Here is a 22,652-nt window from a genome sequence, read left to right on the forward strand (position 1 = left end):
GCACTGCCTGGCGGTGAAGACCAGCTGAAGAATCCTTGTTCTGTTTTCCAAAAAAAAAATTTTTTTTAAAGCAAAAAGCAAGGGTCTTATTTCAATACCGGCGGGAACCCAGACCTTCCAGTTACAACTTTTACCCTTTGTCCATACGAACAAATGTACCTTTGCCCCTCTAAGTTGGGGCTACTTTTCCATCGTTTATTCTGCCCTTACTCGAGGGACACCAGACTTGTTAACTATTTATTCGAACACTTGGCGAGGCACTCCGCACGCTGAAGGGCGTTAGAAGGGGCAACTGGCACAACTTCACGCGCCTGTTCCCAAATCTCTTCTCAGCCGCAGGGCGAACCCGATCGTTTACAAGCCCGGTCTCCTTGTCACCTCAAAACGGCGCACCAGGTTTCGAATCCGCGGGTGGGTGCTGGCTTCCAGCGCGCGGGGACCCTCGAGACCACGAGACGGGTCCGTGAACCCGCCCGCCGCCGCCCGAACGCCCGTCGCCGGGAAGCGGGCCAGCCAGGCACTGTGACGTCACCGCCCACGCCGGCTCCGCCAGGACGCGAGCCGGCCCGGCCTCGTGACGGCAGGACGCGCGCCGGCCAGGCCGTATGACGTCATCACTCGCGCCGACTCCGAAGAGACGCGCGAGCGACCGGCCCTGTGACGTCACCGCGGCGCCGGCTCCTCCGGCCTGGAGAGCGGCAAGCACGCGCGGGAGCCTCCCGCCGCGCGGCCCGAGGGCTGGCGGGCCCGTCCTGCCACGGGGAGGAGGCACGAAGCGCGGCTCTAAAACGAAAAGCCGGGCGTCCCCGGGGGCGCAGCGGGCTGAGCGCAGCGCTGTGAAGCTGTCCGCAGCCTCTGCAGCGCCGGTTCGAGTCCCCGCCGGCCAGGGAGCTGCACACGTGGCGCGGCAGACGTCTCCTGTCTCCCCGCTGCTCCCCTCCCCTTCGTCAGTCCGCCTGTTCTGTTCCTGCTGTCTCTGGTGAACCCTCCCCCCACTGCATCTCTGGCCTGTACCGCAGCTCTTGTATAAATAAAAAATGAATCTTTAAAAAAATAAATAAAAGGAAAAGCTGGGACCCAGGGGGGTCGGACGTTGGACCCGCCCTCCTCACGCCCAGCCGGCGGGGCGGGACTTCCGGGGGGGGGGGGTCGGCTGTCGGGGGCGGGGCTTCCGGCGGACTGCACTTCCGGCGCGTGGGCCGCCGCCGGCTCTGAGGCTGCTGCCGAACGCACGTGTCCCGCGCGCCGTCGGCGTCCGCGTTCGGCCGTTTGCGGCCGGGCGTCCGCGGCTAGGGCGCCATGGACTACCGGCGCGTGCTGATGAGCCGCGTGGTGCCCGGGCAGTTCGACGACGCGGACTCGTCCGAAGGGTAGGCGGCGGCCGCCACGCCCCCGAGCGCGCGCTCTCCGGCGGCGGGACCCCGGGGTCTCCTCAGCCGGCGCTTCCCCGTGGGCGCTTCCTCAGCCGGCGCTTTCCCTAGTCGGCGTGGCCGAGGTCGCGCGCCCGCCTGTCAGGCCGCCCGGCTCCGGAGCGGGGGGAAACGGGCTTGCCCGGCGAGCGCCGAGGATATGTCCGTGGGCGCCTGTGGTGGCCGAGCGCTCTCCCCGTTGTCCCGGTTGTGTTATAGGGCAGCCTGACTGGGTCCTCACCCGCGCGCTTAAAAGGACTTACCAATGCTCTACTGCAGGCACACGCGGAAGGTTCATAAAAGGTTTATTCACAAGGGAAGGGGAAATGAGGAAATGTACAGCTCAGGGAGAAAAGTGGGAGACAAAGTTTTAAATGCGTCCCACCCGATCCGCCCATCAGGAATCCCAAATGGCACTCTGAGAGCTGGCCGCCAGCCAGGAGCCGTGAAGCCAGGAGGCGAGCGACCCCAAGAGTGAGAGACCCCAAGGCCCACGTGTTTTGTTTTTTACACCAAACCTGGCTGCTTAACTCCACCCTCAGGTCCCAGCCACCTTCCCTTTGGTGGTGACAGGATTTGTCTTTCCCAAGGTCCTGATGGCTTTGGTCTGTAGTGGGGGTGGAGTCCACAAAGCCTGTATGGGATTAGCGCAGGACATCCTTTCCCCCTAACAGTTGCTCCTGGCTCTAGGCGACTCTGCCCCCACAGCCGCTTACACCCACCGGCTTCTCTCACCTCCCTTTCCTCCGGGATTTGAGAGTGTTTTGGTTTTTTTTTTTTTAATAAATTTACTTATTTATGCAAGCACTAGGTACAGTCAGAAGCACGGGAGGGTGAGAGGATTCACCAGAGCCAGAGCGGGGAGCAGGACAGGCAGAGGGACTGAAGACACTGCTGAGGGGAGCAGCGGGGGAGACAGGAGAGGTCTGCTGCGCCATGTGGGACCCTCTCCCAGCGGCAGGGGATCGAACCAGTGCTGCAGAGGCTGCATACAGCTGTGGGGAACAGAACACACAGAGTGGGGAACAGAACAGGCAGACTGACGAAATACACTGCTGAGGGGAGCAGCGGGGAGACCGGAGAGGTCTGCCACGCCACGTGGGTAGCTCCCTGGCCGGCTGGGGGTGGAACTTGTGCTGCAAAGGCTGTGGACAGCTTCACTGTGCTATGCTCAACCCTTTGTACCTGCAGGAGATGCTTGAGAGAGTGATTTTTGTTGCCAAATGGCCTTGAGTCCATGGTCAGGCTGCGCTGGGCTTCCCTCCAGTTCCGTTAGCGCTCCCTCCTCGGAAAGCAGCCCTGCGGGGTTCGCTAGCATGGGGCCTGGGACGAATGGTGGGTCCACTCACAAGTGGGGTTTTTCTGAACTGCAGCAGAACACGGGAAGCGGGAATCTGGGTTAGGGTCGAGCTTCTGTGGAGATGCCTCCAAAGGGATCTCCTGGCATTTCTCCACGGAGAGGAGGGCTGTGCTCCAAGTGCACGTGTGCCTGTAAGTACACCTCTGACAATGGGGGCCAAATGTTTCTAGGGAAAGCTTCGGCTTGAAGACAGTCACAGAGGAAGCCTGCGTTCTCTTTGAGGCCCTGCAGAAGAACCTGCCTGAGAAGACCGGGGAAGTTGAGGGGGAAGACGAGGAAGATGAGGAGGAGTATGAGGAGGAGGAAGAGGACTGGGACTGGGATGATGGAGCAGGAAAGTTCACCAGAGTTTACACCTCGGGTGGAGGGAGTAACCCACAGGTATTTTATAAACGACTCTACTCATCTTTAGGTTGTTGGGTGCCCTTTTTCAAAAAAGATTTATTTATTTTTGTGTAGAACTGGGATACAGGCCAGGTTGCCGGGGGTGAGAGGATTCCCCAGAGATAGGGTGGGGAGCAGAACAGGCAAATCCACTGAAATCCACTGCTGAGGGGAGCAGTGGGGAGACAGGAGAGGTCTGCTGCACCATGTGGATCAGCTCCCTGGCTGGAGATTGAACTCAGGTTGCAGTGGTGACAGCTTGAGACTCAACCCTTAGGCCACGTGGGAGGTGGGAGACCCCTTTGGTGTCTTTTTAAAATACTTTTTGAGTCCCTGCAGTTGGAAAAAAAAGATTTTCCTTGGGTTATTTTGCTGTATAACACAACCTCACGACTCCCCCCCCCCCCCCCATTTTCTTGTCCTGAGGATTTCTTGATTTGTATTCTTCCAGTAGTTGGTAAATTTAAAAAGATCTATAAATTGTCATGAGATTATAAGCTTAAGAATTTGTGGGAACTTGTATTATTAAATGCCTCGACTATTTTGTGTTTGTCTTAATTATCCTTTGCTTTGACTGTTCTGCGTCTCTCAATGTGCAGAAACAGGGAAAGTTGATAGGGAACCTCTCAGGGCAAACACCCTGGTATGAGGATCTATACATGCTGAAAACAGCATGTGCAGAAACAGGGAAAGTTTGAGATAAGAAATCTCCCAGGGCAAAGGTCCTGATATAAAAATAAAAATCCATGCATGCTGAAAACAGCAATAGGTGTTATGGCTGGAACAGCATAAACACTGAGACTTTCTTTGGCTTGTGCAGCTGGTTACACATCCCCCATATACTTGTGCATTCCCCATTTGCCTGCTTGCTTCTTTGATGTTTTTACTTGCTGTCTGATTCTAAATAAAAACGAGACTGCCTGTGGAGCTGGGCTGCACTTTCTTGGTGCATCTCTCTAGTCTTCTCAGTGTTCTGGACAGGGACTCTGAGTAATCCATTTCATCCCGCCGCCACACCGCCTAAGGAGACAAGAATTGAACCTGGGAAAGGCCATGAATCCTTTTTATAACAGCTGCTTAAGATGCAGTGAGAAACACAAGTCTAATACATACAGATGCTATTTTGTTGTGAGTAGAAACATCAGTGACAGAAAATATGACATGCTCAAGTAGTTCAGTGTATAGTTATTTGGATGATAAGTTGGAAACTGATAAAAAGCTTGAAAAGCTTATAAGATAAATACCTTTACTTAATAGTTCTCGGGGGAGCTAGTAAGACTCAATTACAAGAAATCCTCCTGTTGTTTCCAGTGAAGAAACAACCTTACTAAGTTTGCCACAGGACCGCCTCACATGGTGGGGAATCAGGCTGCTGTGGAGGATGTTTCGACGCAGACTGTGTCAGTGACACGGAGATGTGTTATGGTTCATCATCTGTACAATTGCCAGGCCACATTGAACCTGTATCTCACACTGGAAACCCTATGTGTGTGGGCGTTTGCAGAGCTATGGAGTTAACCTGCATCTGCCTGGGGGTTCCTGAAAGATCCTGAGAGTAGGACCCAAAAATTCCCTTTGCTATCAAAAGAGCTGTGTTGTAGACTAGAATGCATGGGTTTTCAAAATAACCAATTTCATACTCACTTGCAGTCCTGTTTTGGTTCCTTCTCCACTGGTTGATCAGTGAGAACGAGTGGTTTCAACTCAGTGATGCCTTTTACTAAAGCTGGAAGAAATATGTGCTCAAATATTAGCTGCTATCTTTGGTTGCTGACGTGACAGTGACTAAAATTTTACCCAGTTTTATACAATGCTTATGTATTATCTTAATTGAGACTTATTGTTACATTTAATAGAGAAAATGTAGAAGTTGTGTGAGCACAAGAACCACGTTCACTTCAGGGCTCTATGCTGAGCTAGCAGGAAAGAAGCAGTGAGTGTTCTAGGACAGCCCTTTCTAGCTCGACTGTTGTCTCTTTTTTTGTGGGTGCTGGGTCTCACCACCCCCCAACTTTCTTCTCTCTTTGCCATTGTTGAAGCTTCTGTTGAGCACCAGGATAAATGCTAAGGCCTTTACTCGATTTTTCCTTTGTTGAGATAACCAGACCCAGGCTGAAAATCAGTGTAATGTAGGTCTTAGCTCTTTGTTATGCATTTTGGGGGGGGTGAGTGACTATTCTCGAATTTTAAATCAAGAAACTGGTCAAATGAGGAAAATGCATTTAATTTTAATTTGTTGTTCATACAATGGGGAACATACTGTAGAGATGTTAAAAAAAAAAACAGGTTTTGCAGATGCTTTGTTTTAGCCAGTAACTTTAATCTCTTATTTCAAATGCCTTTTTGAAAAAATGTCTTTTAGCCAAATCGACAGACTTCCAACTGCAATTTGTCCAAAATGTCCACTCCAGCAGACAAGGTCTTACGGAAATTTGAGAATAAGATTAATCTAGGTAAGTTCTTATAATACATTTCCTCACTGGGCTGTCAGGAAATTATTAAAACACACAGACTTATAACATTTTGTTAGATCAGGAGATGGATGTATTCAGTGTGAATGACTGACCGATAATGCATAGAGAAAATAACTCCCTCACATAAGACATGGTTCAGGAAAGACTAGTTCTGGATTCTGGCCTACAGGCGCCCCCATGATTGTCTCTTTCTGTTTGGTTTGTAGCAGGGTCATTTCATGGCAGGGTGTGGGGAACACTAGACTGGAGGGTATAGCCAGCATTCTGCTTATACAGAGATGATGGTTCGGTGAGCTGCAGAATGCAAGGATGCGGGGCGTGGACTCAGCCAGCCCTTGCAGCTGAAACCCCATAGAGCGCCTCCTGTCCTGTCACTGCCTGCTGTGCACCTGGGGTCTGGAGTGGCGCCGACTTTTGCAGAATTTAACCTAGAATTCAGGTAGTTACCTGTGTTAGTCACAAAATACTAACAAGTCTGAAATTTAGCACATATGGGTGGAGTGGTTTTGAGGGATTTCTGGATTTAGATTTTTATAGCTCAACAGTTGGAGCTGCAGGGGTGAAAGAGAACCTTGTTGTTAAGGATGTGCCCTTAGCATTGGCCCTCGCAGACATTTAAAGAGGGCTTTTTCCTGAGCATGATCATAAGACACTTCGGAGACAGAGGAAGAGGTAGCCTAATTCAGAAAGACTTTAATCTTACATGCTTACATTGTAGATTTTTTTTTTCTTTTCTATTTGTAGATAAGCTAAATGTCACTGATTCTGTCATAAATAAAGTCACCGAAAAGTCCAGACAAAAGGAAGCAGATATGTAAGTAATATCTTAACTGTAAAACCTGGATGATCAGAAATAGTTCTAGGCATCTCAGTCATAACTTTTTGGATTTAGCTAGTTGAGGATACTCTGTGCCACTGAAAATTGAAATTACTACGCAACTCTTATTTTTTTTTAAATATTTATTTATGCATACAAGAACTGGGGGTACAGGCCAGAGGTGTGGGGGTGAGAGGATTCACCAGAGACAGAGTGGGGAGCAGAACAGGCAGATCCACTGAAATCCACTGCTGAGGGGAGCGGTGGGGAGACAGGAGAAGTCTGCTGCGCCCTGTGGGTCACCTCCCTGGCCGGGGATCAAACTCGTGCTGCAGTGCCTGCAGATACCTTCATAGTGCTGTACTTAACCCCTTGTGCCACCAGGGAGGCCCCTACTAAGCAAATCTTAAGTGTGTGGTGAGACTCTCACTTTGTGACATTAACTGATATGCCCTGAGGGGCAGTGAGGAGGACACTTCTGCAGATTGTGTTTCAAGTAAAATGTGAAAATATAAAAATGCTCCCTTTTAGAACTTACTCAGAGTTGTTCCCTTCATGGGTTCCCTTGTAAAACTCAGGGGAAAATTTAAAACGTTATGACTGAGGACTGTATCCATTTACATTCTGTTCTCAATATCAGTGGTTTACGATCTGGCTGACCTCTCAATGCTGACCTGTCACTCTTCAGGCATTACCTGTGTTACTGAATTTGCAGGGAGCTTGTACCATGACCTCCCAGTGTTAGACCTGAGCTTGGGGCTCATTCTCTTCTGGCTCCTTACTATTCCCCAGAGAGCAGTTTTTAGAGAATTGCCATGGCCCATGTTCCCTCCCTGAAGCATCTAAATCTACGTGTATGGGTCTTTATTAGTTGAGGTCAGTGTGCTATACTAAGGCACTTAGGGTAGTGCTAAAGCATGTTGGTGTCCAACGCACTAACTGCTCGCAGTAGCGGGAGTGGTGTCTCCACAGGAAGGGGCTCTCCGGAGAAAGCTGTGCAATGACCACCCCTGCCTCCCCCACCCCCCCCCCCCCCCCGCCGGCTGCAGCGTTGCCGCAGCTTAAAGCACATTACACGCTCTTGTTTTTCTCCAGCTTCATTCACTTTACTTAACTCTTTTCACTCTGTGCTCCTGAGGTGTGATAGGCTAGTTTTCTTACTACGTATAGGCTTTTGTCTCGGGTACCCAGTTGTGAAAAGGTTCCACTGAGACATGAAACCACAGTGAGATCTGGAATTTGTTCTCAGGAAACTCCCCACTGAGGAATGTTACAGCAGCGCCCACATTTAGAAACAGTTGTGTTGCGTCTACCTGAATTCGAGTACTCACCTACTCTGTTCTCTTTTGGCTTAGGTATCGCATCAAAGACAAGGCGGACAGGGCAACCGTGGAGCAGGTATGATTCCAGGCTCTTCTTTAAAGGAGCAGCTCCTTCCTCTTTGAATTGTAGTTTTCTTCTGTCCGTCTTGCTCAGCTCTAACGTCCTCCAGCTGCCCCTGTATAAAATCAGTCCTGTTCCTACTCCCAAACTTAGAGATGTACGGTAGACTATGACGGCCTGTGAGGGGACAAGCCATCAGCCATTCGGATGCGTTGCTTCCTCCTGCCCCCTGCTGGGCTAAGTGTCTGTTTTGCAGCAGCTCCGATCCCTCCCTAGAATCCCAGCACCCACCAGCTGAGCCCGTGCACTGTACTAGCAGTGGCTGCTGCCTCACACGCTCCCCTGTCTTTATCTTTTTTACTTTTAATTTTAGTTCTAGTTTTCATGGTTACTTTTGTTCCTCCACACATGTACATCCCATTTACCCTTTGCTGGGCTACACTGCCAGTCACATGCTCCCTGTCTGTCTCCACTTGTGCCAGGCAGTTTGCATCCTGCGGTCTCCTGGCCGTTGGCTGCACTCACCTTAGGCTTGACCCCTGCATGCCATCCATGGAGAGGTAGGAAAACAACCCATAGCCAGGGGGTGGACTGGAGCGGTGTGTGAATCCCTGCTTAAAGTAGCCTGTCCAATACCATGGCCACCGGGCATTTGAGGCGGCCAGTCTGAACTGTGATGGGCTCTAGATGTTAATGCGTGGTGCGTCTTCGGTATTGGGGGCGGGGGGCAGTGGTCACTGTCTCGCCCAGCACGTCGTGTTGTCCGCCTGTCGGGGCGATGCTGCCCTGTGGTCTGTAACAGTGCGTGCGGTGGGATAAGTAAAATGCGGTGAATGTAACTTCCCCTGACTCTGGGCGGCCGGAAGGCACTGTGTGGGGGGCACATCCTGTTTCTTGGCTGACTTCGCTTCCCTTGGGCTCCCCTTGGTTCCCGCGGCAAAGGGACCATGTTGCTCATGGTCGCTCTGGCTCCTCGACCTCGCCTTGCCGTTGACTTACTGAAAATCCTGAGCACACCCTGTTCAGACTTTGCCTCACCCGCAGCACTGCAAGGGGCCCATCACTGGCTGGGAGTTAGATGCTCCGCTGACAAGTTCTCACTGCTCTGCCTGCACTGGCTGGTATTTGCGTCTCCTTCTAGGTGTTGGATCCCAGAACACGAATGATTTTATTCAAGATGTTGGTCAGAGGCGTCATAACAGAGATCAACGGCTGCATCAGCACAGGGAAAGAGGTGAGCTTTGCTTGGGATTCCTCGGTGTCGTCATGGTAGTTTTCTTATTTCAGATCCAGTCAGAATGGAGGCGCTCAGTAAATGTGCCTTTCCAAAGAGAAGGAAAACTTGGATGTACAAGGCAGGGTTGTCACCACAGCATTTGCGCAGGGGACTTTAGTAATACCTGTGGCCGGGTGGGGGTCAAGGTCACGCGGTGCTGCTTGCACCCGAGACCCACTGACTGTGGCGTCCACCCGGGCGCCTGCATTCCCTGATGTTGGTCACACAGGCGGCTCCCGGCCCCACGGTGACATGGCAGGGCGGGCGCTCTGCCTTCCTCCTCGCTCCTTTACGTGTGGGTTTGGGGAAAGGTGGGCACGGGGCCATGAAACTCCCAGTGCTCCGCGGGAAGCAGTTCTTAGCGAGAGCCCGTTTCTCAGTCACCAGGTGTAACGAGGTCCTCGCCTGTTTTCCACATACTTGAGGTATGGGGCGGCTTGAGCGTGCTTGTCGTGTGAATTTCACCTGGATTTTCCTGTAGTTGTAAACTGGAGAGTGCTTTCGCCCTCGCCCACCTCCCCCAAAGTCCAGGGCACTCTCCGGCCCCGAGTCCGTGTGCGGGTGTATGGGGGGGGTTGAGAGACCGACTGGCTGTGGTCACTCAGCACACTTAATTTTCTCTGTTTTTGATTTGAAATAGGCCAATGTCTACCATGCTAGCACAGCAAACGGCGAAAGCAGAGCCATCAAAATTTATAAAACGTCCATTTTGGTGTTCAAAGATCGGGACAAATATGTAAGCGGTGAGTTCAGGTGAGCTCGGGGTTTTTTTTTTCGTTTTTGTTTCTTGGTTGGCTTAATTTGTTTCCTACAAAAATAAAAATGAATAATGGGATGGAATGATGGAAATGTTTTTCTTGTTTAAGATTTCGTCATGGCTACTGTAAAGGCAACCCCAGGAAAATGGTGAAAACTTGGGCAGAAAAAGAAATGAGGAACTTGATCAGGTGACTGTCTTGAGGGGGAGGGGATGTCTGAGCCTTGGAAGCTTGAGAAAGTGTTTGGAATTCATCCTGAGGACGAGGGGCGCTGTTGTGGGAGCTTCAGTCGGGAAATGACACAGTCGGCGGTATCAGTGTGTCCCTTTCTAACACCTATTGAGGTTTTAGATGCATTTCCTTAGGTCCTAGACTCCTCGTAGTTAAGTCTTTCAGTCTAGCGCGGCGCACCTCACGTGTGCCTTGTGCTGACACCTGCGTCTGACCTGGCTGAGGTGCTCTTTCCTCAGAAGCCCTCTCCTCTCCCACGCTGGCTGCAGGAGGCACACCCTGTGTATCTAGGTGTTCAGCAAAGGCGCTCGTGGGGGCGTCCTGAGTTGGTGCCGGTTCGCTGTTGGGGTGCGTCCACCTGTCTTTATTGGCACGTGTTTGGGCTCGTCACCTCAAGACGTCGCAGACACATCTGCCGTGCGTGTGGGTCTTTGGATGTGCCTCTCTTTAGACTCACGCCTGGCATTGGATTGGCTGATAGAAACCGGGATGTCCCCGTTGATCTGCCAGGTTTTGTCACTTTGGTGACACGATGTGGCTTTAAATCATGGTGTCTTCCAGAGCGGGAGGCACAGCACCACCGCGAGGGCCTGGGTGCTGCTCCTGCCGGCTGCGGTGCTCGCCGGCTCTTGACTTTCCTTGTTCTGTCGCAGGTTAAACACGGCTGGGATCCCATGCCCAGAGCCCATCCTGCTGAGGAGCCATGTGCTCGTCATGGGCTTCATTGGGAAGGATGACATGTAAGTGTGGGGGCCTGGTCATTGCCTGCTTAGGACTGTGTTATTAAGGGGTTTTGTTTAAAAAATACGAAAATTTTTAATTAAAGTAATACTGATTTATGTCATGTAGGGTTCAGGTGAGCTGCAGAAATCGACATCTGTGTTCACTACACTGTGATCCCCAAAGTCCGGGTTCATCATCATGCCGTCGAGTCCCTCGGTCCACCCTCCCCGGCCCTCCCCTGCTTTCCCTTCAGGAAACATTCTGTCCTTACTGTCGAGTTAGTTTGGGTTGTTTCCTGTCTTTGTTTGCTCTGCTTTCTTTGTCTTCCATGAGGAGTGAGTCACCTGGTGTTTGTCCTCCGTCTGACTTGGTCCTGTCAGGTTTCCCGTCCATTCCTGCTGACGTTGTCACACACAGCCAGAGCGCGTCTCTTTTCAGTAGCGGAGTAGTGTCGCACGTGTACAGGCGCGTCCTCCTCGTCTGTCTCTTCTGTCCTTGGCTCCTGGGTCGTCTCCCGGGCTCGGCTGTTGCACGTGGTGTTGCAGTGCACGCGGGCGCGGGCAGCTCTTCAAATGAGTGTTTCCTTATCCTCTTGTCAGGGAACCGGAAACGGGATGACCAGATGGTGCGAGTTCCTGTCGCAGCTTTCTTCAGCAGCGTCCGTGCTGCTTTCCATAATGGCCGTCCAAGCCTTGCTTGCATCCCCAGCACACGGGCCCTTTCGTAACCAGCCCTCTTATTTCTGGTCTCTTGGTTAATAGCCCTTCTCCCGGGTAGGGGTGTCCTTGCACGGTGGTTTGGATCTGCATTTTCCTGATGGCAGGTGACGATGGACATCTTTTCAGGGCCCTGTGGCGTCTGCGAGTCTTTGGAGCAGTGTCTGTTCAGATCTTTTGCCCATTTCTAAATCGGGGTCTTGAAAAATCTTTTCAACAAGTTCTTTGCGTGTTTTGAATGTTACTCTTTGTCAGCGCGTGGTTGTGTCTTTCCCACTCAGTGGGCTGCATTTTCGTGGGCTGACACGTTCTCTCCCCGTGCAGAAGCCTTTTGGCTGGATTTAGTTTGCGTCACTTCCATTCCTCTTGCTGTTGGAGTCGGGTCCCCAGAGAGGTCTGTAAGGTGCTGTTCCTTGTGCTTTGTGGAGTCAGGTCTTACAGCCAGATCTTTAGCCCATATTAGATCTGGGGGCGTGAGGGGTAGGGGGTGGGTTTACTCTCTGGCATGTGGCTGTTCAGTTTTGCCAGCCGACTAGAGAGATTTGCCCTCTCCTTCCTCTTGGCTCCTCTGTTGGAAGCTATCCGTGTGCCTGTGGGTTTACTGCTGGGATCTCAGTTCTGCGCCGCTGCCTGATGTGTCTTCGTCACCCCGTTATCCAACGTGCCGAACTGCCCTGCGTGCAGCGTTTCTCATTCTTAAATTAATCCTTCTTTCTTGGAATATTTTTCGTGGCTCTTTCCCACTGTATCAGTGTGTAGACACAATACTCAGTTCTGCCTTTTAAAGCCTCCACATGCCTGTCAGTAACACCCCACCCTGAGGGGAGGGCTGGGCGAGGGTTGGGGAGTGGGGGGGAGGGCAGGACGAGGACCATTGGCACAGCAAGCCAGGGATGCACTTGCTCACAGCTGCTGGCTGACGGCACAGTGTCCGTGGGCGTGGTGTGTGCAGTGAGCCCAGCTGTGGCCATATGGTCCATGGGATGGCTTGGGGACGAGGGACACATGACCACACAGTGTAAAGCAGGACAGCTGTTCACTTGTGTTCACTCAAGGCCAGCGCCACTGTTGAAAAATGTCCACTTGTCAGAATCCAAGGCCCGGGAGCTGTACCTGCAGGTCATAGAGTACATGAGGAGGATCTACCAGGACGCCCGGCTCGTCCACGCTGACCTCAGCGAGTTCAACATGCTGTGAGTGCCTCCCACCCCCATGGCCCTCCGTGGGCTTTGAAAAACAGGTCTGGGTCCCAGCATCAGGCGCGTTCTGCAGTGTGGTGCCGCCCCCACACCCCAACTCCCTGTTCTCCCATGTCACGGTGTGTGCCAGGTGCTACCCCTGGTGCCCCAGCACCCCAACTGTGGCATCCACTGCTCTGACCCTGAGAGGGCCGGCTGGGACATATCCTACTTTGGCCTTCTAGTCAGTGATCTGTTCCCTTTGGCTGCCTTTTCATTTTACCACTTTCCTTACTCTTAAAATACATTTTTTTCTTTTTCTTTTTTTCATGGGACCCTCCCCGGCGGCCGGGGAACGAACCAGCACTGCAGAGGCTGCGGGCAGCCTCGCAGCTCAGCGCGCAACCTCTGTGCCACCAGGGGATGCCCTTAAAATAGAGGTTTTTAAACAAAAACGTGGGGAAGGAGGCGTGTCCTGAGGGTCCCACGGTCCTAGCATGTCTGCCCACAGGTACCATGGCGGAGGAGTGTACGTCATCGACGTGTCCCAGTCTGTGGAGCACGACCACCCCCATGCCCTGGAGTTCCTGAGGAAGGACTGTGCCAACGTCAATGGTGCGTGGCCGTTGCTGCTCTGTGCTTGCTGTCGTGTGGGTTTTGTGCTCCCTTGAGTGTCAGTGTGAAGTCATGGCGCTGCTCATGCTGGTGCTAAGCCGGTGCCAGGCTTGTGTGTTTCCGATTCTCCAGTGGCTGTGTCTGAGCTGTCGTGAACTTGTCCCCACAGATTTCTTCCTGAAGCACGGCGTTGCTGTGATGACCGTGCGGGAGCTCTTTGAATTTGTCACCGATCCTTCCATCACCCCGGAGAACGTGGATGCTTATCTGGCAAAGGTGAGGGTGGAGGGGGAGCAGGAGGAAGTGTGTGTGTGTCACCTGTGTGTCTACCCACTGAGTGCCCCTGCATGCTAGGCAACGCTGGTGCCGTTCGCACGGCTTCCCGAGACCTTTCCCGCCAGTCAGAGCCTACACAGCCAGTGTGAAATCACCGCGCAAGGTGGCACAGGCTGGCAGAGTCCTGAATGTGTCGCTGGAGACTTGTGAGACTTGGTCACGGATCTTTGGGGCAAAGTGTACATGGCACCAGGGCCCTTGTCATGTGCACAAGTCGGTGGCGTTAAGGACAGTCTCGTCGTGTCACCGCCACTGCCCTGCAGCCACAGAACACTTTGTTTTCTAAAGCACACCAGGATGGGGATATGTGTTTTGTAGCTGGAAAGTAAAGGAAGGCAATTGTTTCCTTTGCAGGCCATGGAACTAGCATCTCAGAGGACCAAGGAAGATAGGTCCAGCCAGGACCACGTGGACGAAGAGGTTTGTCGCCTGCCCCCAGCCCAGAGAGGGCCTGGGTGTTGTGGCCTCTGGAGTGCATGAGAGATACAGGGTTTGTAAATGACGAGGTTGTGACAGGTTAGGAAATTCAGCTGAGCCGGGTTGTGTGACTTGTGCTGTCGCGCTGCTCTGCTCTCTGTGCCGTGGTCCTGGGTGGAGCTTCTCAAAGGCACTACTGGAAGATAAGATTCAAGAAGGAATAGCGGGTTTTTCGTTTACAAATGTGAATTTTTAAGTGATTTAAGCGCCAACTCCAGTGACACTGTAGATTTTTAATACTAACGTTTGGCACCAAAAAGAGAATTGTTTCACTCTTGGGTGTCGGGATGTTTTTGTCACACAGGGTGGGCTGTTTCCCATGTGAACACCCACGGCTGAATATTGGGAGAGTTGACAGCGGCACTGGGGTGGGGGTGGGGGTGGGGGGATGGTGGTCCTTGGGCCGGCTCCTGAGGCAGCACAGTGGCCATGACCCTGCTGCAGCACCAGACCCTTCCCCTCGGGGGAGCTTTGTGGAACACAGGCGTCACCCAGGGTCACCCCGAGTTGCTCCAAGTCCTGTCCTTGGTCAGGGCATGGCCTTGCTAGGTCGGCGCTGCAGGTCGTTGGTTTCTCTATGACCTGAGGGGCCGAGGCTGTTGTGTGAAAGTGGGGGGTGAGTGTAAAACCATTTGTACTTTCTCTTCCTCCATGTCTGCCAGGTGTTCAAGCGAGCATATATCCCTAGGACCTTGACTGAAGTCACGAGTTACGAGCGGGACTTGGATGTAATGATGAGGCTGAAGGAGGAAGACATGGCCATGAGTGCCCAGCAGGACAGTGTGAGTGGTGTGGTTTGTGCACAGGGCTGGTTTGCAGCAGGGGCTGCCCCTGTCCCCGTCCCCCTCCTCTGCTCTGGACGCGGCCCCTGCAGGACCAGGGGTGCCCAGGCTGCTAGGGTGCTCGTGGAACAGGCATGCTCCATGAGGCCAGCAGGCGTTGCAGGAGGGCAGAGCCGAGCAGAGTGTGCAGTATGAATTCTTGCCCTCGTAGATCCGTTCACGTGTGTATTTCAGAGTGTAGAATAAAGTTTTCTGGTGAAGGTCCAGATGTCAGTGTTTCAGAACTTGCAGCCTGAGAGATGAGCGTGGCTATGCTCAGTCATTACGTAACGAGAGAAGAAACGTCCCCAAAATTTTAACCAAGGGAGCCGAGAGCGCTTGGCGATACTGAGCACAGGCTCTCATGTGCTGGGCGAGTGCCCTGCCTGGCTTCGTGCTGACTGTAGTTTTCTCTTGTTACAAGATTCTCTACCAGACGGTCACTGGGCTGAAGAAGGACCTGTCAGGCGTTCAGGAGGTGAGGACGCTGGGCACAGCGCCCACTGCAGAGACCCTGGGGAGGGCAGGGCGCAGCGCAGGGGCGAGTGCCGGCAGCGCCAGTCTGCTGCGCTGGGTGTGGTCCCCGTCTGGGCAATTTCAGAGATGGACGCCCTTTGTGTTCATTCTCAGCAACTTCTGAGGCTGAGACGTGGGACCGTGGTTTCTGCCCGGTCCTCCTGGCGCGCTCTGGTGGCTGGGGCGCCGTCCTTCCTGCGTCCCAGTCTTCCTTTGCAGCACGCACAGACCGGCTCGGAGTGGTGGGGCGCAGCCAGTTGAGGGGCTCATGAGCTCAGCTTTGGCCCATGCTGGGTCCCTGTCTTCAAAACGATTTTGTTTCATTTTGTATTTTAACACAATTGAATCTAAGCAGTAATAAAAGTAGTTTATTTCTTTGAACGTTTTTAATGAAAAGCTTAACATTTAAGATTTGCTCTTTGAAGCGTAACCATCTTTGGTGGGAAGAGCTGTTGGAATCCTGGGAGCCTGTGGTTGAGGTGGTTGCAGCGCAGGGCAGTTGTGCTGTGAGCCCCAGAGCGTGAAGGTTGTCACTGGCTAGGGAATACTTTTGAAGGTTGTATTTTTTAAAAAAAAAATAGTGCCTGCTGCTATAGAAACTAAATCTTAGGGGGATTCAGTTATGCTTAAAACCATCCTTTCTTCTGTCAAATGAAGTGTTGCTGGCACTGAGGTTAGCCGAGAACAGCTGCGAGGGTGTCCAGAGCGGCTACATGCTTTGCATTGGCTTGTCTGTGTCCTTGGGGTCCCGGCTCTGAGCTCTTGGCCTGCGGAGAGCTGCAGAGCAGCTGCGTGTGCTGGGCCACCCGACAGCCACCACCTTCCCTAGGCTTCTCGTGAGCCTTGCCCTGTGCCTCCTCCCTGAGCGCCCTTTCACTGTCTGCGCACAGGGCAAGGTCTCAGCGCCATTAGCCGCGAGGCTGGCGCCTGCGTGCTGGCTGAAACACGTTTGATGACGGCTGTGAACTGGTTGGCGGGGGTAACACGGGTCTCTGATATTCCAAGGTCCCTGCGCTCCTGGAAGATCAAGTTAAGGAGAAGCCTTGTTCTGAGTCAGAAGATACCGGAAGCTCCGAGTGCTCTGACACTGACTGCGAGGAGCAGGGGGACCACGCCTGCTCCAGGAAGCCCACACCCGACCTCGCGGTGGGCAGGAAGGTCAGCCTCACCCCACCCCCCATGCCAAGTGGCATCCTGCGTGCCTGCATCAGGCTGGTTCCCAGGGCTGAGCACTCTGGCAGTCTGCAGTCCCCCTGGACTCTGCTTTGGGCAACAGTACCTGGAGAAGGGGTGCTGGCGGGAGCAGTTTGGCCTTCCACCCTCCTTCACTTAGACACCAGTGAGGCTGGAGTCTCCCGCAGGCTGCTCGGGAGCATCTCGGGACTCACTGCCCAGCCGGGTGTCTTCAGAATCATCGCCTGTCCTCCCTCCGCCTGCCGGGGCTGTAGACACCCCGCGACTGGGCAGTGCGGGCAGCCGTGTCACTCGTTCTTGTTCTGCAGTCTCCTTACTGCTTAGAGTGAGTCACCTGTGGGGGCTACGACTTAGAGTCACCCCACCTCTCAGAACACTTTCCCCCCCGTCTACTGGGAACAGATTGTCTCTTTCCAGCAAATGTTTCTGTGATGATACGAACCTTGTAAAGAAAAGTCATTGCAGGCGTTGAAGACCACCCTCGCTCGTGGTTCTGCTCCGCTGGCTTCAGATTTTGCCAAGAAAGTTTAAAGGCCATTTCGCTCTAATTCTACCACCAAACTGAACATTTTCATGTTCCATTTTATCCTTTTACATGTATATTTTCATTTGGGTGTAGTAACTGAAGGAAGCTGGGGGGTTTTAACTTCTGTTTTTGGCTCACAGGAAAGAAAAAAGATGGTCAAGGAAGCCCAGAGAGAGAAAAGAAAAAACAAAATTCCTAAACATGTGAAAAAAAGAAAGGAGAAGACAGCCAAGGCGAAAAGGGGCAAATAGCATCCCCGCTGTCCCCTCCGCCCCCAAGTCTGTTCCGCCCCCCCCCCTCCCCGCCTCAGGACAGCTGCAGCCCAGGGCCCGGCCAGCACGTCCTCGGGTTCTGTGCGGAGCTCGAGGCTGGCATCTCCACCTTCCCCGCTCGCTGCTCCCGGCCGAGGGTCTTAGTTCAAGCTGCTGTTTTAGTGACGACGCTTGAGCGCTTTTATTTTCCTCTGCTTTCCCTGACAGCGCTTGTGTGGAAGCGTCGTAAACATTTACCCGTGACGTACAGTCGCAACTTTCACATTTGTGTGGAGCAGGTTGGAGAGACTTGGACACACACTCGTGCCTAGTCCCACCCACCCCTGGCCCGCTGGGTGCGGCCGGCCTGGAGCAGGCAGCTCACGGCGCCTCCGCACCCTCGTGTGTGCTGAGCGCAGACCCGGTGCTGGGCTGCTTCCCCTGCACGAACTTGGCCTTTTCATTCGTCGGATGTTTGCGGCTGTAGGAGCTCGGGGCGTAGCAGCAGCCGAGATGAACGGATTCCTGCCTTCGGGGAGCTCCCGCTTTAGTGGGAAGTCAGGACAGCGGATGAAAGAAGCTACACCGCAGGTGCTGACCGCTTGTGAGCGCGGCCCTGGCAGGATGGCGGTGGTGGTTTCAGAACCGGCCGCGCCAGCAGGCACTGTCGGAGGAAAGACTTGGATGTGAGCCGCATACACTTGGGAGACAAGACCCTTCCAGGCAAAGCCCACAGCAAGGACCTGGGCCCTAGTGCAGAGGCGTCCTGACGTGCCCCACGCAGGAGGCCGGTGTCGCAGCCCTGGAGAGGTGACGAGGTGAGGGGTGTCGCGCCTGGCGGGATGTTGAGCAGAGCAACGTCGAGACCTGACTCCTGTTGGGAGAGGAGAGCCGTCATGGCGGGGCAGCAGGGGTGCTGGGGTGGCTGCCAGGGCGGTGTGTGGGACCGTGGATGCGGCCAGAGCCGGTGGGTTCGGGATGCGGCGCAGCAGAGGGGCCACATGCCGGGGGACACGGTGGGAGGGCGGGCGGGCCCGGCACCTGCCTGTGAGGAGGGCTGTGGGTGGCAGGATCGGGTGGGAGGGGCAGGGAAAGCGTGTGGTGCCACGAGGCACAAGCGCTGAGGGCCGCGTGTTAGAAGGGCTTTGCCTTAGACGCGATTCCTGTGAATAAACTCAGTCTCCTCTTGAGCGGAAGCCGGTACCTGCTTGTCTGAGAGCCGGCGGGGTGTTGGGGAGCAGTCACCCGAGCTTTCAAAATTTTAAGTCATGCTGATGTTTGTACCACCCTCCCTTCTTCGCTTTTAAGAAACTTCTGAGCACGAAGTGCAAATCCAGAATGCAAAGTTTCGGGGAGGCGCAAAGGCGCTCCCCCCTCAGCGGGCGAGAGGCAGCCTCAGCACCCACACTCCCAGGCTCCGCCCTCAGGCTCCCCTTGTGCCCCGGGGGCTGCCTCTGATGGGCGTCCCACCCCTGGGCCCCCGCACGTGCTCCGGTGCGTGGAGAGCTGGTCTGAGCGCAGCCCCTGCCCTGGGGGCTCTGTGGGCAGGACACGGGTTCCCTCATCTTCTGTATCGCCGCCGTGGATGCCTTGTGGGAGTCGGGGCGGGGGGGCCTCACCCTCGAGGGGCGCTTTTGGGTCACTCCTGCTGGCGCCGTGCTTCCTGCCGGGGCCGAGACGGGAACCAGCACGGGAGGCTGGGCGGGCGGGCTCTGCTCACAGGGCGGCACGAGTGGGTTCTGGGGGCCTGAAGGGGCGTGGTGTCCCGTGGAGTGGGGGAGGCGATGGCAGCTTTAGGTCGCCGCGTCCACAGGTGGGGGTTGGAGTTTGTCACCCCCGCCTTCGGGTTTGTGCTCCTTGCGCAGAGAGGTTAGTGCGAAGGCTGTGGGCTCGTGACAGGCGCCGGTCCTCGCTGTCCACGGAGGAGGCGGGGCTGGCCTCTGCCTCCCCGAGTCCTCGTCCTGCCCGGCCTTGCCGCCTCTGGACTGGCTGGGGGCCAGTCTGGACTCTCACGTCGCTCCTGCTCGGGCCGCTGTCACCAGGCAGCCCGGAAGCCTGTCCGTGGTCCCTTCCGGAGGGGAAGGCACAGTCGCAGCGTGAGCACCGCTGTCCCTGGCCCTCGGCCGGCCCTGTCTCCTCAGGGCTGCTTTTTGGGTCGTTTAAGGCCGATCAGCTCGCCACTTCAGGTGAAGTCCAGCCTCGTGTTCTTGGGCTGTCCTGGGTCTTATGTGCGTCCGAAAAAGTGAGAGATTTGGCCAGGCACCGCTGGGGTCGGGGCGCAGGAAGCGCAGGGGCGGGGAGGAGGGGTGCGAGGTTGCGCTCACACAGGGTTTTCCTGGGACGTCCAGGGCTCAGAACGGCTTGCGCCCAGTTGGTTCAGCTCCCTGGCTGGAATCGAGCTCAGGGCCGTAGAGGTAATAGGGCTGAGACTTAACCCCTAGGCCACCGGGGAGGACCGCGAGGCTTTATTTTGACCTTGAGCAGGTGAGACCATCGACTTACCCAGCTGAGAGTGGTCAGCCATTCCAAGCAAGCACCACTTCCAGGGCGGCAGGCGGGACGCAGGCTGATGCGGCGCGTTCACCACCTCTGCACCCCCTGGCGGGAACGTGACCTGCTGCGGGCACTGGAGCGCCCCGGGTGGACCTCAGTAAAATGGAAGTACCGTGTGCCCCGCAGTCCCGCTCTCGGGCATCTGTCCAAAGATCATGAAACACCAACACAAAAAAATAGACTCCCCAGTGCTTATGGCAACACTGTCTATGATGGGGGGCAGAGAGGGTCCACAGGGGCAACCCAGGTGACCACTGACAGGACTGGATCCAGACATGGTCCCCGCTGTGGACGCTGCGGCCATCAGGAAGGACGAAACTCAGCCTTTGACAGCAAAGCGGAGGACCCAGAGGGGCTGTGTGTGGTAGAGCAAGTCACCTGTGTGTTCTATATGTAATAACATGTTAATTTAAAACCACAATGGCATGTATTTGCATACAAACAAAGGCACAGTTGTATGTGATGGACGGGCTGAAGACATAGGGCCTCACGCAGCCGGGGTCGGGGTCCGTGTAGTCGCTCCTCTCACTAGACGACCCCGGTCACTAGCTGCGTGGGGACCTGCTTGCCATCCCCGCAGTACCCGCTGCCCCGCTAGGGGGAGCTGTGCGCTCACACGCCGCTGCCTACCTGCTGTAGGCGTGCCGCTCCTTTCTCTGCGTCCCCCTTAAACAGGAGTCGGGGGACCATCCTGACTGCGTTTGATGTCTGCTTTTTAATTCATCCCTGAAGAACCGAGGGGGTGACTCCTCAGGCTGGATTCCCCAGAAGCTGTGGCCCTCGTGTGCAGGAGCTGCTTGTTTTATTTCAGGTGACGCGCACTTGGAGGAAAGAGTGACGCCAGCACAGACAGACCTGGGGGCTTTGCCCTGGAGCCTGCCGCGTTGGCCTGCCAAGATCCCCCCTCCCTGCCCTTGTTTCCCCACCTGTGAGCTGAAGAGTCAGTGAGGAAGTCCAGAAGGTTCCAGAGCCTCCGGGTCAGTGTGCTGGCCCTGAAGCAGCTGTGCCCTCCGAGCCCTCGAAACCTGGCCCGTCCGGACTGTGCGTGTGACTCTGTTACGGATTCAGAAGCCTTAGCGTGTGAAACAGGACTAACGCCACTTAGTAATTAAAAAAGGCTTTTGTGGGTTTTTTTTTAAAGATTTATTTATTCATTTATACAAGCACTGGGTACAGTCAGAAGCGCGGGAGGGTGAGAGGATTCACCAGAGCCAGAGCGGGGAGCAGAGCAGGCAGAAGGACCGAAGGACACTGCTGAGGGGAGCAGCGGGCGGCAGGAGAGGTCTGCGCGCCATGTGGGACCCTCACTGCTGACCGGGGAGCAGCCGGGGATTGAACTGGCGCTGCAGAGGCTGCGGGCAGCTTCACAGCCCAGCGCTCAACCGCTGCGCCACCGGGAAGGCCCTGAAAAAGGCTTTTTCAAGTGTCCAGAGATTCATTAATCCACGTGACCAGCCTCACGATTGGTGCATGATGGGGAGTGTTTCCCGGCTGAGGGGGCAGCTGTGGGGAAGCTGGGGGTCCCTCGGCTGGAACAGCTCGCGGGGAGACCCTTCCCCTGGAGTCGGAGCCTCTGCCTTAGGTTTGCTGTCTCCTGTGCTCACCGAGCAGGACTTGTGCGGTCACCAGTCCCTGGTCTGCTCTGGGGTCCGGGATATTCTTTCTGGCCCTGCGCGCGTGACCTTGGCGCCGCCCTGACCCCCAGACCAGGAAATACAAGCGGGTCAGGCGCCGATGCTTGCCCGATGGGAGTGGGTCAAGGGGAGTGGGTGGAGCAACGTGGGAGAGGCCTGGGCCCAGGAGGAGAGGGCAACGACCAGCAAGGCCCGGACTGACCCCCTCTGGGTCATTTGAAGTCCTGGCCACACGTTGGAATGTGCGGTGTCAAATAAAACATGTTAAAATGTTGCATAAAGATTCTACCTGTTTTTACCTCTCTGCGCGCCTGCCGGGGTGTGGACAGAGCAGTACGTGGAGGGGAAGGGTGAAGCTCCCCCGGGCCTGTCTGAGCCAGTCTTCTGTGTTTCAGGGTGTCTCTACGGCTTCGTGGTCAGAAATACTCACTAGTCCTGAGAAACACAACGGTAAGACGGCCATTCCGTCTGCTCTTGACGGAGCAGCAGGTGTAGTGCACGGCACGAAGGGCAGCGCGCCCTGCCGGCTCCCGTGGCGCTTGTGGGTCCGCGCCTCGCTTGTGGGTCTGCGCCTCGGTCGTCCCCTCTGCCCGCGCCCCCCGCCGCCCCGCCCAGCCTCGCAGATCTTGTTTTGACTTAAGGCAAAAACCACGTGAGATGTACGTTCTGCTTCATGGTCAGTTCTGTTCAAAGCCTTTTGGGGATGTTTTAAATTACTGTCAAGTTTGTCATTGAGCTTTATTTTGAAATGATACCAACCATCCCGTCGATACTGTGGGAGCCTCAGGAAGGCGCCTCCGGCGCTGCCCGTGGTTCCCTGGTGGGCTGTGCCCACGGGGGCGTGTAAAAGGCAGGAGGGAGCGAGTGAGTCTGCTTGGCTGGAGTTGGGCTGGGAGGGGTAATTGTGTCCCTTGTGTGAAGGGAGGATTGATGCAGATGGAGCTGCAAAGAAACCAGCAGGTGCGCGGCTGGCCGGAACAGCTCAGTTACTCTCTCTCGGCCCCTCCTGGAAGGCCGGAG

The 22,652-nt window shown here is 54.9% G+C and overlaps 2 protein-coding genes across 4 annotated transcripts in view; both read left to right on the plus strand.

The window, feature by feature from the left end:
• The first annotated feature begins 1,237 nt into the window (after positions 1-1,237).
• RIOK1 (RIO kinase 1) lies at positions 1,238-22,164 on the plus strand. 3 transcript variants are annotated; one of them, XM_037518836.2, is made up of 17 exons: positions 1,238-1,370; positions 2,940-3,150; positions 5,516-5,606; positions 6,372-6,441; positions 7,800-7,842; positions 8,969-9,061; positions 9,744-9,856; positions 9,970-10,050; positions 10,746-10,832; positions 12,587-12,724; positions 13,221-13,324; positions 13,494-13,600; positions 14,015-14,080; positions 14,800-14,919; positions 15,383-15,436; positions 16,480-16,632; positions 20,810-22,164. In XM_037518836.2, exons 1-17 carry the CDS (start codon positions 1,300-1,302, stop codon positions 20,834-20,836), a joined length of 1,629 nt encoding a protein of 542 aa, XP_037374733.1. In that variant the 5' UTR covers positions 1,238-1,299; the 3' UTR covers positions 20,837-22,164. The 3 variants fall into 3 exon arrangements, with proteins under 3 accessions (XP_037374733.1, XP_037374732.1, XP_037374731.1); XM_037518835.2 differs by lacking the exon at positions 20,810-22,164 and adding an exon at positions 17,674-18,431; XM_037518834.2 differs by lacking the exon at positions 20,810-22,164 and adding an exon at positions 17,335-17,483.
• DSP (desmoplakin) overlaps positions 18,229-22,652 on the plus strand; it is a 77,466-nt gene continuing 73,042 nt past the window's right edge. The window contains exon 1 of the mRNA XM_037518830.2: positions 18,229-18,263. The gene's annotated coding sequence lies outside the window, so the exon portion shown is untranslated. The remainder of the gene's footprint in view (positions 18,264-22,652) is intronic.

This window comes from Talpa occidentalis, unplaced genomic scaffold (genome assembly GCF_014898055.3).
Source record: "Talpa occidentalis isolate TD23 unplaced genomic scaffold, MPIMG_talOcc4v2.1 talOcc4.2, whole genome shotgun sequence".
NCBI classification, from domain to species: domain Eukaryota; kingdom Metazoa; phylum Chordata; class Mammalia; order Eulipotyphla; family Talpidae; genus Talpa; species Talpa occidentalis.